Source organism: Atractosteus spatula, chromosome 7 (genome assembly GCF_055471065.1).
Source record: "Atractosteus spatula isolate fAtrSpa1 chromosome 7, fAtrSpa1.hap1, whole genome shotgun sequence".
NCBI lineage: Eukaryota > Metazoa > Chordata > Actinopteri > Semionotiformes > Lepisosteidae > Atractosteus > Atractosteus spatula.
The window spans coordinates 38,416,977-38,432,111 of NC_142712.1; the positions used below are offsets into that span (position 1 = coordinate 38,416,977).

Below are 15,135 nucleotides of genomic sequence, written 5' to 3' on the forward strand. Positions count from 1 at the left end.
CATATTTTTTTCTCCTTTTAATTGTCCTTTTCATGAGAGATCACCTGTCAAATCACTGTGTGAAGCTGGCCGCAATTTGATGGCCCAAACCCAGTGGACTGAGCTGTGCAGCACGGTCAGGCACTATGCTGATGTGCTGTATTCCGCCGAGATAAAAAGCAGGGTCACTCGGAGATAAAGGAAGAAGACAGCGAGAGTGATTTTTTTTTGTTTTTTCTTCCCCAAGCTCACTCATTAGAGCACACTGTGCTCCACACGCACCAGGGAGTTACTGCACAGTCCTGTTTGATCATGTATATGTCTAACCTGTTTCGCCACTATCTCACGCGGGAGCTCAGCCTGACATTATAGCCACTGGGAGACGGGGGCAATTCACAGTAGTATAGCTGAGAAACGAGCCTGGGAGGAGAGAGGCCCCAATTAAAGACCACAGTGGAAAAAAAAACTCAACGAGAAACTAGAAACCAACTGGCCCGCTTTAAATTGTCTGCAATACAACTCCAGTCATGTTCTGTGACAAACAGGCTTCCTGTAAGGAGTGCTAATTTCTAAAATAGAACTGCTGAAAACGTTTAGCCTTGCAGTACTAATTAGTCATTTAAATATGATCCACCAATTACGATGCAAATGATACAATATTTACGTATCCTTAATATCCAGTTATCTGTAAATGTCTATCTTCCTCAGCTATGGGAACAAGTGAAAATAAACATGCCACTTAAAAAGAATAAAAAAAACTTCTGTAAGCTAAATTAAAGTTATTAAGAAGGAAAAAAAAATCCAAAAATGATGAGAACATTTGTAGAATACAAAAACCACACTGCTGTAGAATAACAATAAAAATGAGCATGGTGGGGTTTCAATTTAAATATAGAAGGATATATTAGGAGATGATATAGGATAGGATATACAGTATCACTGAGCAGAGTATTTAGAGTTTTTCACAGTTTAGCTCTACAAAGTTTCTCTTTAGTTCAGAATCTATCAAGATGGAAGAGTGTTTCACCCTCCCTCCTGGCCTCCTACCTCTCCTCTACAGTTCACTTTCAACCCCCTCCTCTCCCTCTGACCTGTGGCTGTGCTGAGCTGGGCCTCGCTCTGTGACTTCACCACTCTGCCATTGCTCTGGTAACCGTCCGTCTTCAGCTTCTCCCGCCCCCAGCCTTGGAAGTGCGGGGCTGGATTGGTCGTTGTCACAGCTACCTTGGAACTGATGTGGCCAGAGGGCGGAGGAGGAGGCGGCAGAGAAGGAAGGGTAGGGCCACCTAAAAAGTCATCATCCTCATCATCCCCGATGTCCCAGGCGTCGCTGGTGCTCCGGGCAAACTCGTGAAAACTGGAGGCCTTCTTGGATTTGATGGGCAGTGCGTTAGTCCGGGGGCCATCTTTTAAAAACCTGCGAGGAGACAGAGAGAGCAAGAGCTGATAAGAAGCGCTGGCATGCAGCAACCATTAAAAAGCACTGGGTGAAGGAGCCACTTACAGCAACACCTGATTGTGGTATGACCTGAAGATGAAAAAAGGAGAAAAGAAAAGTAACTGGGGGCAGCACAGTGTCGCAGCGGTAAGCTTCGCTCCCTCACAGTGCTGGGGTTCTATGTTCAATTCTGGGAACTATATGTGTGGAGTTTGCATGTGTGTGTGTTTGTTCATGTGGGTTTCCTCCAGGAGCTCCAGTTTCCTCCCTTCCACAGTCCAAAAACACACTGGTGGGGCTTCTGGGATTACTGACCCTGCTGAGAGTGTGCGTGTCTGTGTCTGTGTGTGCCCTGCAATGGACTGGCATCCCGTCAGGAATCGGGAATGAGGGCGTATCTGGACACGCATTCATTGCCAGGATAGGCCCCTGCTCCCCACACAGCCCTGGAAGAAGCAGTTAATCCAGAAAATGAATGGTTAGGAAAGTAATTGATCTCATTAGCATGGAGAAAAAAAGGGAATTCCAATTCCAGAAGCAGTGACCACTACTTTGTGTTTTAGAAACACTGATACCATTTCCTGTGGTACTAACATTTCAGTAGACTAAACCTTAAAATGTAGTCATTTCATATGTTTGCTTAATTCTGGACTCCTTAGATTTGATGTACAAAAACATATTTTCCAGCACACAGTTCCTTGTATACAAGGTCCAGTGGTGCACCTTTCATTGATGAACACTCTCTCTCATCCCTGCATGTCTTCGTTTTGAAGTCAGAGTTTGGTCGGTGTGGCTTTTCATCTCCAATCGGAATAAGATAGCAGAACAGGCGTTACCAAAACACATCAAGCGGAACTGGGGAACAGCACTGGAATGAGCAAGACTTTCTTGGCAACCAGGAGTGAATCAAAACAGGATGTGAAAAGACCTTGGCATGGCTCAGGCTTTATGATAACGATAATAATAAATACATTTAAAAGAAGCATCTCCTTCCACACTGTTACATCAAAGGGGTTAAAACAAGAGCAGCCCAGCTCATAACACTAGAAGATCCTGTGTACAAAGCTTCAAACAATCTTCAGGTAACAAGAGACTAAAGGCAGGTACGGATATCATAGGGAAAAGATCTATAGGTAATGCAATACACACAAAATGAAACATATATATGCATGCACACACACACACATCAAGCCCATAATGTAATCAGACTGAAGCACAGTTAAAAGAGAATTAAAACCACCTGACATGATTCCATTAACTTTGACAACCACACAGACAAATGGGCAGTCAAGACATTTGAAGTTACTGCATGTCCAGTTATCCAGCAAATGGCAAATTTCACTGCTAATTTACAACAGTATCACCAGAAAACACAGTAAAGCTGGCAAAACAAGGATCCAGGGGATGCCAGACCAGCAATATATTGTGTTTGTCGGTGCTAATCACGTTTGAAATAGGCTACCTATTAAATAATTCAGCTGAGACGGAACACCTAAAGGTTAATTCCACTTTAAAAAGTGGGGAAAAAACAATGTTTCAGCTGTAAAGAAGCCTTACCCTGTCACCTAACACCTCCAGAAGGCTTAACCAGCTGAACTGTTGTCATCACTAAGAAAATGCCTCCTAGGAGACATGTATCTGCTTTCATGAACGCGGCCATTTTTATTAATTCCCAGGAGAGTCAAAGATCACACAACGCATTTTCAAAACACACAGCTCAACCTTCAGGTAAGCACAAACATCAGTGATAATGTTCAGAAAGCTCTTTAAAGTCCTCTCAAACACTTAGTGCCCAACTAAATGAAGCGATTAGCTTCATTTGGGATTTAAAAATGCTTTGCGAGTGCTCTGCACCACTGAGTGAAGAATTCAGACGCCCACTGACACAAATAGTGTATCCTGGGCCTTGGTTCCCAATCCTGATCCTGGGGAACTCCTGTCCCTTCTGGGGTTTTTTCTTAATCGCAGACTAATTGGCTTCGATTTTCTAATCAAGGCAGTCAATTACGTTTTGGTTCAGCTCTTAAAACGCTGATTGGGATATCCAGTCTGCATATTTGCCTGACCATTACAAAAGCTCTGTTAAACAAGACATGAGACTGGGATGAGAATTAGGAACATTAAGGTAATATATAAACGTAAAATTATTAGTTTCCCCCTTAAATTACAACACTGCTCTATTGCCCTCTCAGCTCAGAATTCCCACAGCAACTGTTCTCAGTACTCAAGTACATTATTTTGCTTTTAATATTAGTATATTCCCAGTGTGAGCAGGTGCCCAGTGCAATACCACAACACAGAAACACAGTCCGAATCTGGTGGTGACAGAGTACTTGAAGCTTGAAAACAAATATTGTTTACAGCCTCAGTCGTTCAAACACTAATTTTCAACCATCTTCCAGCCCAGTTCCGTGCCATTTTGAATGTCTCATTTTAGACAGAGTGTGGCTCACTGTCCTGGAGTGCATGAAAGCTTCCATTCTCCAACAAATAGCCCCTCACCAAAGACTTGATCATCTTATAAAAAAAATAAATAAAAAGTGGCTTTTTTTGTGGCTAAGGAGCTGTGCCTGCGGCTGGAAGGTTGCCGGTTCAAAACCCGCAGCCGGCAGAGGAATCCTACTCCGTTGGGCCCCTGAGCAAGGCCCTTAACCCCAACTGCTCCAGGGGTGCTGTACCCTGCGCTCTGACCCCAAGCTTCTCTCCCGGTCTGTGTCTAATGAAAAACAAGCTGGGGTATGAGAAAAGACGAAATCCTAATGAAAGAAATTGTATATGGCTAATAAATTGATCTTATTTCTCTCTCTTAACCCTGAGATCTGGCTCTTCTGGCTCAATAATGTGCAGTGCTGCCACCTAATGGCTCACCTCGTATTTATTTGTACTTTAGACAAAGCGCATGTACTGCGTGTTGATGTACACAGCAATTTCATGTTAGTGCACGAATGAATCTGCCGTGGCTCAGCTCAGTTTCATCCCTGTGGGTGCTTAAGCCGAGGAGCATCCCTGGGGGGGTCTGATATTAAATCAAGGCTAAGAAGGCATCACATCTGCAGCAGGGTTTTCATCTCTTTGATAGGTAAGCTCAGAAGCTAAGGACAAAATGCCTTTTGGGGCTGACAGCTCTCATTCCTAGAGCGCATCAGATGTACAGTTTTAAATACAGAATAGAAAACGAGTCCAGGGGAGCGATACCCCCAGTTCGCCTCAGCTCTGAAACCACCTTTTCTTTTCAAAAAGAAAAACGGAATCTATGGTTTCAGCTTTCCTTCGTTTTACATGTGGGGGAACATGTATATACCCTACATATACATGCAGAACCCCAAAATCAATCTGTCCATGAAGTACAGTATGTAATCTAAAAAAACAAAAGGGCTTTCATTCCAGAGCAGAATTGTTTATTATTTGTGTACAGAAAACAAAGAAAAAAAACAACATTTTCATCAACCAACCAGACAGGGTTACAAGCAAGGTGAATAAAACATGTACACTTTTTGCACATGAAATTCTCATCCCTGCAATGGCACCTGTTTTATGCAGAGGAAAGTTAAGCAGAGACCCCTTTAGCGCCCAGGCTGCCAGACCTTTCAGTCCCTTGACAGCGATGAAAGGGTGCAGGTATAATGGTGAAGGAATTTTTCACTTCTCCTCCCGATCTGCTGTCTAGCGTGTCACCCTGCTAGCTGTTCACTGAATGTAAAGTGCTCTGGGATCTTTTTGGGTGAGAAGTGCTACAGAAATGCAAGGATTTACCATAATTATACAAACCAGAGGACACAAGTAACTACATGAAAGTGCATTTAAAACACCTTTTAAGAACCAAAGAGTTGTGAGAGTATGTAACACCAGCCTAGCTTTTTTTCCCCAAGAAATCGCTAGATTAGTTCCCTGGATCAATGAGCCACTAACTACTGAGCAAGCTACCATTTGCCTTCACTCAGTCGTAACTCTTCTTATATTACAATTATTATTAATGAAGAGGGCTGGGGATATTGTGAAGCACCAGAAAAATACATTTTTAATATGCCCAAGAGCAGGCCAGGTATACATTCACAGAAGAACACGTGCAGAGCCCCATCGTCCTTCAGCACAGCTGAGCTGGCGAAGACACTCGGCCAAAACTCTGGCCTGATTTATGTCCAGCTCTGCACACGCATAGCTGTGCTCCACTCTAGAGCACGGCACTTAAAACTGGGAGGGACCTTGCAAAATGACTCTTCAGAAGACATCCCACACGTGCTCATTAGCAGAACAGGAGCTAATTAATCTTCATTGGCCACACGTTGTCCTGCGTCTATTCCCTGAGATAAAGCCTGTCCCCGAGCAGGTTCTGAAATCAATTACCCCTCTCCTCACTGCATTCTGCTGCCTTTAGAATGTGATGCTCCATTGATTCCACACAACTTTTGCTCCAGCCCTTATAATCACCGCAATTACCTCCTGTTCAATGGCATTACGATCTCAGTGAAGCCTGCAGACTCAGAGAGCATTGCAGGTTTACGCAGGAAACGACACACGCTGGTCTGCTTTTCAATGGGGGCAAGACAATTTAGTGTAACTTCATAAGTTTCGAGATGCAAAATGCATCCCTGCCTGGACACAGCATATATAAAAGTCTTGCAGAGTACATGATCATCTGCATCTGGCCCTACATGACGCTCTAGGTCAGACTGCCAGCCACTGTTATGTTTGTGTCTGTTCCATATTATGAATGGTGTTTTGTCATAGTTTACCCATCACAGATATCTCAAAGATATCTTTTTATCACATTAAAAGAACATCACAAAGATTTTTGACCTTTCACTTTGTAACTTTCGGAAAAGTTGTAACGCTTGGCGTTTTACTGTATTTTAATGCCAGCATACAGATAAATAAATAAAACCGTTTTTCCAGTCCAGTCTGCATTTACCCAAGACCACATCCCCACAGTTCCCTGCACAACTGAGTGCCATGCTCAGCCATATGACACCCACACACAACTTCCTCTCAAACTATCTAAAACTCCAGCCTGTCATCAGCTAGCATTTTCCCTTCTGTCGAAATTCAGATCAATGTTCAATGCCTTTGAATCTATACTGTATTCAATTCAAATAGTTGTAATCTCATTACCATCCAGTTTCACAGATAGAAATTTGTCGCCAGCGAAATGAGAATCTTTCTGACCTTTCGCAGCACATAGAAGGTTCATGATGATAAGCTGTCACACAGCTGCAGAGCACAGAGATCCTTTATCAGACTTTGAACTGAGACAGTTCTGACACAAGATGGTGTCCCTCCCTACTGTCCTGTACTGCTTCTGCACTGAGCAAGCATGCACTCTTTTTGTTAAGGTCTCAACTCCAATGACCTTTTTCTGCAAGATTAAAAACCACCTGATGCAATGCAGCACAATAATAATAACACTACTAAGTCCATGAAGAGAAATTGCATCCTTTCTAAAAGGATTTCTTATTCTTGAAGACAGGGGAATCTGCTATACACAATAGTATACTCTAAAAAAGATGCAGATTAACAATCTCGTGAGACTTAAGCTTGAGTCTTCTAGATATTATTGCACACTCATCCTATAATTACCTTGTACACACAGAGCATAATAATAAATAACTATATAGTGATGGCTAGGGCTAAATAAGATTCATTCCCATAAAGTAGCTTCTTGCTCTTAAAAGTCATCATAGCCCAAAAGATGTTAGTTGTAGGACATGAATACTGTAAATGTCCACTTCAGTTGTCAAAGTTAGCAGATGAGCCTAATAAAAGCAAAAAAGCAGACCATGGCTGCTAACTAAAGCCAACATTGGCAACCTTGGACAGCTGTTTCACCATAACCATAACTCTGAAAGGGGTTCCTTGTACAACAGAAAGAGAGACATCAGCATGCTATGAACATGGTGCAAACTCACTGAAATAAAACTGTAACGAAAAAAAACACCAACAGGATTTTGAAACCATGCACCCCTGAGTGGCTGAACATCACCAGATGCACATGCAAACAAAATGTATTCATATCATACACATCTCTGATATAGCACACTTACGTTTTATGTATTCTTGGATCAAGAGGAGGATGCTGAGCTCCATAAACAGGCTGTATACTGCAGGAGAAACAAGGCAATAGGCAGTGAGCACAGTTGTGCATATGGGGAAAAAAAAAACTACCGGATTTTACATTCATGGTCAACACTGCACTGTAACTTCAACAGTCCAAGAGCAGATGGTATTGTAACTGTGGGCTGTTGTTAGGCTGGACAGAAATAATTGGTCTCAATTAAACCAGAATGAAACAGATCTTTTATGCACACATTGAACATGTGCACACACCAAGAACCAGAAACAAAAAAGCTGCTAGGTGTGATGCCTAGCTCTTAAAAACTGCAAGGAAAACAGCAAATGGATCTTAAAATATAATCTCTTGCCTTGTAAGAACATAAAACATTAGTGTTTCAAACAAGAGAAAGCCATTTGATTAATTCTGATCGCTTGATTGCTGATAGCTAATTAACACATCATACCTGCAGGCGACTGTACTGCTCTGTATGGCAGTCACTACTAAGCACTGGTGTGATAACAGTCTTCACCTTTAGAATTATCTAACGCTTCAGTGTCTTCTGCATATCTTCATGGTTTAAATTCATGCCCTTGCCACTGAGGATGACAGACTGGGACTGGGATTATCGATGACCCTGTGACATAATGTTATCCCTAATCATTCCGATAGCAGCAAAGCATAAAAACCTGAAAAAAGCCTACTGTAATAAAAACCCATGGGAAAATGAACTTATATTTGTGCGAGCAGGTTAAATCCATGTAATCTATAAAACATACGACACAGTAAACCTTTTAATTCTGCCAAATGGAAGGGATAATGTTTGGGCTATGAGCATATGTGCAGCACTGACATCTCCTGAAGCCCTGCCTTTTACGAGTCTGTGTGAACTAAGCCCAGCAGCACAGTGCTCCAGAAAGCTCCTGCTGCGGAGCGCAGTACTGTATAGTGAGGGATTCCTACAGGAGAAACGGCCTCAGTGCCACTACTAACCTCTATTACTTTCAAATACAAAAGATCTTCCCTAGCCACAGCACACAGCCCACAGGAACTGTGCAACTGCTCTCGCCGTCATAGGCAGATTCTGCCCTTTTCTCTTCCCATCACTTCCTCCTTCAGTCTCCCCCTAGCAGGACCACAGATAAATCAAAGTCGTGGTCCTCCGTGTCCCCCTCTGGGACCCCTTCCAGATAAAAGGGCCCCCTTAAGGGGGGACCTGTGCAATTCCTAGAGGAGTCTCTCCTTAGCAAGAAACACACATGACCTTTTTTTTGGGCTGTTCTCCTTATCCCGACTAGGATTCCTGACTGGCAGACCACAGACTATGAAGGTCGATGGAAAGCCTTCTTCCACACTGACCGTCAATATAGGTGCACCTCGGCTGTGTGCTTAGCCTCCTGCTGTTTTCCTTGTTTACTTACGACTTAACTGAATTAACTGAACTGATTCTCTTTTCCTGCTCTTTTTCAAACCTACAGTGTATGTTCTTATCCCATTCCTTCCCATAATAAACCAGGCATGCAAACGTACATTAGCATTAGTGTTCTCTCGTTTTCTCTCTCCCCGTTTTTCCCCACTCTTCCTCTCTTGCAAACTATATCAGCGCCTCAGAAATCTGAACAACAACAAGAAAGGTCAAAAACAACTTGAGACCCTACTTCTGTGTTTAGTAGTTTGTAGTTAACTGTTCCAAGGATTTCATCCAGATGTTTCTTGAACAAAGCAAAGGTATTAGTTTTGACATAGATGGCTGGATAACTTGTTCCATACTCCTGCAACCCTTTGCATAAAGACATGCCTCCAGCTCTTGGTTTTAAAAACACTTCCTCATAAATAACAATGCTGCACAATTCAACTATTAGCACCTCATGTATCAAAATAGCTCATTAACTAACATTGCACATAAGAAAGCAGTGTTAAACTCTAGCGAGTTAAATTAAGGACATAATGTTCCAAGACTTATGTTTGCCAACACTGCGTTTCAAAAAAAAGATCAAAAATGTTAGAGAACACAAAAAGTAAAATTAAAAATCACAAACAGTCCTTTGTCTTTATGCCATGGGTCTAATTATTCTCAGGCTTTTCAAAGCAAACCCCTTCACTAATCTCAGCATTTTTAAAGCCCACTTCTAACAGAAACACTAGAAAGGATTCTACTAAGAGTATATTTTGTTCTAATTAAACTTTACTTAAAGTAACTCATCAAAAGCAGACATTAGAGGCCATGTATTAATAAGTGATGAGCTGAGACTCAGCAGAAAGAGACGGTGGAGAGGCTATACAGGCAAAAGCAGCTTCTGTGGAAAACTCCAGGGACAGAAGACAGAGGTGATACATTCAGACAGGGTATTATCCAAGAGACAGGACAATAATGATAATACTGAGGGACACACTGCCCTGCAGAGTCCCCTGTCTCCAGAAATGAGGAAGTGGATGATGCAGGTTAAACCCCAGGAGACACTTTAATAGCTCAAGGGGAGACATTCTGTTAAGAATGAAAAAGTTTTTCAACTCCAGTTTTGAACCAACTGAGAGAAGAAGTGAACGTGTGGTGCTGTCTAAAGTCCTTTAAACACAACTACTTAAAGTTTTTAGAAGTGAGTTTCAGAACGTATTTTTATTTTTCTGCCCTGATTCAACAACAGAAGGTGAAATTCTTCTCACTCTGGTTTTCCATCTCCTTGACTGCCACTGTATCGTACGTCTGCCAGCACTATGGCCAAATTCATCTCCATGCCAGGTCTGTGCGGCTGCCCAGGGCAACACAGCTGTGAGCACCTGCAGGGGACAGAGGCTGACAATCAGACTAACCCTGCCCTGGCAGTTAGGGCCCTTCTGAAGACACCAGAACACCCTGCAGTAGAGTCTAAGGCTCCGGACAGAACAGAACTACACTAAAACTCACTAGAAGGATTAAAAACTGACATGACAGTCTCTGCATCGCCTCTCTGTATTAGGCCTACCTGTTACGCAATGACTACTTCCATTTCAAAACATTCCTACATTTGAATAGGACTGTAAAATAGGACACAAAAAAGGGGATGGGTGTGAATGATCCCAGTCCTCATTTGCCAAGCAAATCCATGCCTTTCCTTCCTTCCCTATGATGTGCAGAGTAGTCTGCTTAATGCACATTTTTCACCACTATTCCTCACATCTATGTGATAAAGCTCCCCAGTCATTGTCATTCTTAACCCGGCCAGAAATCGCCATGCAAGGAATGCATGCAATACAACTTCCCTGCACTCATAGAATTTAATAATCTCAGGTGCAATGGTTCCCAAGATTAGCTAATGCATTGTTCTTTCATCAATATACCGTATTAGTTGCTTTCGGTGACCAGTCAGAGTCAGTGTTCATTTTTTTCCTGTCTCAAAGATTTTAAGACAGTAGTTCTGATGGGCTGGTACTCTGCAAGAGCTGGCAGTGTGTCTTATAACTACGCAATGCTCTTATCGACAAAGTCCCCCGGGAGACAAGCAGGCTTAAACTACTCCTAATCTCCCCGAGACACTGAGGGAGTCTGGCACATCTCTGCTGTGAACAAATTGTGCCTGTTCTTCCCCCACCAGCTAACTGACTGCGATTTGATAGCTTTCTCCTCCCCGCATGGAACATCACACCACATCAGTCCCTCCTCTGTTTCTCATTTGTGCTGCAAGGCTGCAGCTGCACTTCGCATTCAAAGATCACAGAGTCACGGGCTCAGTTTACTCCATTCAAGCACTGCCTCCGACAGACACCAGAGGGGCTCTTTCCTTTCACATTAATAAATATCCCACTGGAACGCTAACATCCGCCAAGCTTGTCAAAAGCAAAAAAACAAACAAACAAATATATATATAAATCCAAACTCTGTTTGTTAACAAGGATAAGCAAAAGCACATGAAAAAAACTCTCTAGTGATAAAATATTTAAAAGTTCCATTGATCTTGATTGCCCCACACTGCAGAGCAGAGATGCCTCTTCAAATAAACCAATATGCATAAATGCACAAAATAGCAAACATGTACTTCCATTAAAGAGGCATGAGAAATTAGGCGTAATGTACAAAATCAGCATAATTGGAAGTGGCAGATTCTTTTTTTCTAAAGTGATACAAGAGACAAGCGCCCAAGGGAATCAACACAGAATGAAAGAGCAGCAAATCGGCTCTCAGCTCTTCACCACACTGGTTCTCTTCTGGGACACTTAGACACTGCAGTCTGGATCAGCACCTGTAATGAAAAACTGTCTGAAGCTGCAAGGAGATATCGAAGACCACTCCTGGATATTCCATAGCTCAGTCATTTTTCACCAGACAACTCCAACCAAATATGATCCACATCTGAATTGACTGAGAAAAAAAAAGAGCACTGCTCTCATTTGGTAGCAGTGTTATGGGACATCCCAGCAGCACAGATCAATAGCAGTAGAAGACTTGAAATGTGTACATCATGTGTCTGTGGCAGCTCAAGAGGCACAAATGTTCAAACTTTTAATGCTTGCTAGAAAGTTGTTCATTTTTAATCTTCAGATTCTTTCTGGACTCCTCCCAGACAGGAGGAGACTGGCTTAAGTGCAATTCCTGAGCTTCCCTAAAATCTCCAGATAAATAGTTGAAATAACCAGGGATTAATCATCGCCAAATAAATGAGCCAGGCACTTTTTCCCCCTCAGAAAGACAAACGTGAACACTGTGATCAGAAAAAAATGGCAATGGTTAGTCCTTTTCTTTGCAAACCAGATATTGCCCATCAATCCTTCCTCACCATACACATCACTTCCTGGCCTGTATTCACCATTACAGAAACATTACATTCCGACACAATGACCTTTTTTTCCATAGGACAATAACAAAGGCCAAAACAAAGCAAGCCGCCGTTCATCCCAGTTCTCGAGCAATAAACCCCATCACTCAGCAGTTTGAACTGTACCAGATTTTATAAGATGCAGACTCTTGTACATAAGCCAACACCAGACGCTGGATATTTCACGCTTGTCCACTTATTTGGAGTAAGCGCATAAATGGACATGTGGTTCCTTATTTTTCCTGTGGCCAATGTGATGGAAAAGTACCCACTCCATAGCAAATTAATAACATGGGCTATTTGCCCACAGGAAAAACCAGACCATTGGTGTTAAGAAAACAAATCCATACTTGCTTGTTTCATTAGTGGAATAGGAGCAACAATTAAGACTTGAAACAAATAAAATATCTACAAGACAGTTATTTCCAGCCCCTGCATTGAACTGCACAGTGGGAGGCAGAGAGAAGAGGTGACCAGGTGTGATATTTCCTGAAAGGTCACAAAGGGAAAGAATATTTCAGGGCACCAGCCTTGCTCCTGTCTGCGGAAAGATGTTTCTGCTCCTGTATCGCACACATCTCTGATATAGATGGCCCAAACGTGATCAGCTGGCTGTTTTCTGACACTCTGATCACTGACAGCTACTTCAGAAAGATAAGCCATGACAGAATGCACTGGGAGGCTCTGTGTTTGCAAATAATGACAAAGAATTGAGAAGGCCCAAACTGAGCCAGGGCTTCGGTGAATGTAGTGCCTCACTGTGCTGCAATGCTAAGAATGTAAATGTAGTGACTTAAAACTAAACATTGGCATTAAAAAAAATAAGTACACTTGGAACCCAGGCCTCCATAAAAAAAACAGGCAACATGGCTGCAATAGATGCTCCATCCACTCAGAAAGGAAAGACCTGATGGGACCATTGACAGCTCCAGCACACAGCTTCCACATACTAGAGCACAGAATCCAAACCACTGGCCCCCTCTTCAGCTTCTGACACGTCAGACAGCAAAAGGCCTGTGCAGAGCAAACTCCACCCCAGCACAGACAGGAAGTGTGTATTCGACAGAAGACACAAGTGCCAAAGATAAACGCAGGAGGGAAACTGGGGGAAATTGTGAAAGCAGAGAAACTGCACAGCAGACTGTGCACATTACCCTGCAGATCAATTGCATACTAATGCAACTGCATTTTTCTTTTACCTTATTCACTACAGCACAACAGTATTCTATTCGTTTATAGTACAGTGAAAGCAAAATGTCCAAATCGATTATTTCATGACTATAACAGGTTTTTCTGTTTATTAGTTATGTTATTCAAACTAATCAGTTGAAAAGAAATAATTACATTTTTGTTATACAGAATTTTTATTTCATTGACTACAGCAAACGTCCTAAGCATCACAGGTGTGCATAAAGAATTCATTTTCTCTCTCGCCAGGTGAATCACACTCTTTCCCTTCTCCCACACAGTTCGGTTTCATTTTAACGTTCTTCAATTTGAAGAGTTAATGAGAGGCTCACGTTCAATCCCAGTCCAGAAAAACACAAGCGAAATATGCAACTCAAACTATAAGGATCGAAGCATAAAGCAAAAATAAAAGTCTGAAATGTGTCAGTCTTCTTTGAAATCCGTTGCTGCCTCTGGGCTCATTTTTGTTGAGCAATGAGTGTTTGAAGTTACAGCACAATACACAACAGCTCCTACACGAGTTATATACAGTATATGGTGAAAGGAAGAAATGACTTTATTCAGAATCCCTCTGCACTTCTGTTTACTATTATTAAATATGAATATTCTTCAAACGCAAAAACTTAGTTTAACCGCAGCGTGGCTTTGCTTGGTGGTAAAACATTAATTGCATATAGAAACGAAACTGAACCTTACCAGCAACCCCTAGTATGCAACAGTTAAAACAGACAAGCATTTGTACGTATATCAATAAAATAAGTTGAAAATATAAACTCAGACACCTATTACCAGTACATTTCTTTATATAATTAACAAAAATAAATTTAGAAATACAGGGTGTATTTTATGTTTACAAAAATTGAAAACATTACATATGCTAGACAGCTGTTCTTTGGCAGAATTAAACTTATAATAACAATATTCATTGTTACGTTTTTGTTTTTTCATGCTTTTATTTCAAAATAAAGCCAATGTCTTGTGGATTTTCTGAAATATAATCACATTTCATTGCCGGAGCAAGATGATATTTATCAATGTTCACCTGGTGTTCCAAAGGTGAAGTTCACGAAGTGGTTTCCTCTTAACCTTTAATCTAAAAGCTAAGATGCATTCTATTATTACTAGAACTATTACGTTTATTTTTTTCCAGATTCGTTTTTTTTTACAGCCAGAGTTTTCCTTGTGTTGTGGCCAGCAATGTCAGTGATGCACAGTATCAGAGAAACCTACCTCCCCGGAACCTTGGTGTTCCTCTTCCAAAACTGGATTTTGTTATCGGTTGTCATGCTCTGAGAAATCCCCGATTCTTTTCAAGCAAACACTTGATCCAAATTCTTAAAAGCGCTGATAAAAAAATTAAAAGTTGTTGAAAACTCAAAGTGAAAATACTGTTGGAGTTATTATTTTATATTAGCAGAAAACAGAAAATACAGCACTGGGAGTCGCCATCTTGGAGTGTTGTAAAGAGCTGGGCCCTGATTGGTGGAAGTGGAGGCAGGTGTCAGGAGGGGACCAATCATAGGTGTGGTTTCCGCTGGCTAGGGAGGGGTTTGCTGAGGATTGACGTCGGTATCGTTCCCCCACAGGTGCCGTCAGCTTTAACAGGTGAGTTCTGACGTCAGATTGTGAGTCGGATTGTGATTTTTCTTTGTGTCCTATGAACCGTTCTTTTTTATTGCCTTTAAACCTGTTGA

At 41.8% G+C, this 15,135-nt stretch overlaps 1 protein-coding gene across 2 annotated transcripts in view; it reads right to left on the minus strand.

Moving 5' to 3' along the window:
* The window catches only part of tbc1d22b (TBC1 domain family, member 22B), a 129,433-nt gene extending 114,601 nt beyond the window's left edge, over window positions 1–14,832 (minus strand). The window contains exons 1-3 of one of the 2 annotated variants that reach the window (XM_088922158.1): window positions 14,672–14,832; window positions 7,456–7,512; window positions 1,071–1,396 (exon numbers count right to left, since the gene is read on the minus strand). In XM_088922158.1, coding sequence (XP_088778284.1) covers window positions 1,071–1,396; window positions 7,456–7,512; window positions 14,672–14,727 — 439 coding nt within the window. In that variant the 5' untranslated portion in view covers window positions 14,728–14,832. The remainder of the gene's footprint in view (window positions 1–1,070; window positions 1,397–7,455; window positions 7,513–14,671) is intronic. The other variant, XM_088922159.1, reaches the window with a different exon arrangement.
* Between the last annotated feature and the right edge of the window lie 303 nt (window positions 14,833–15,135).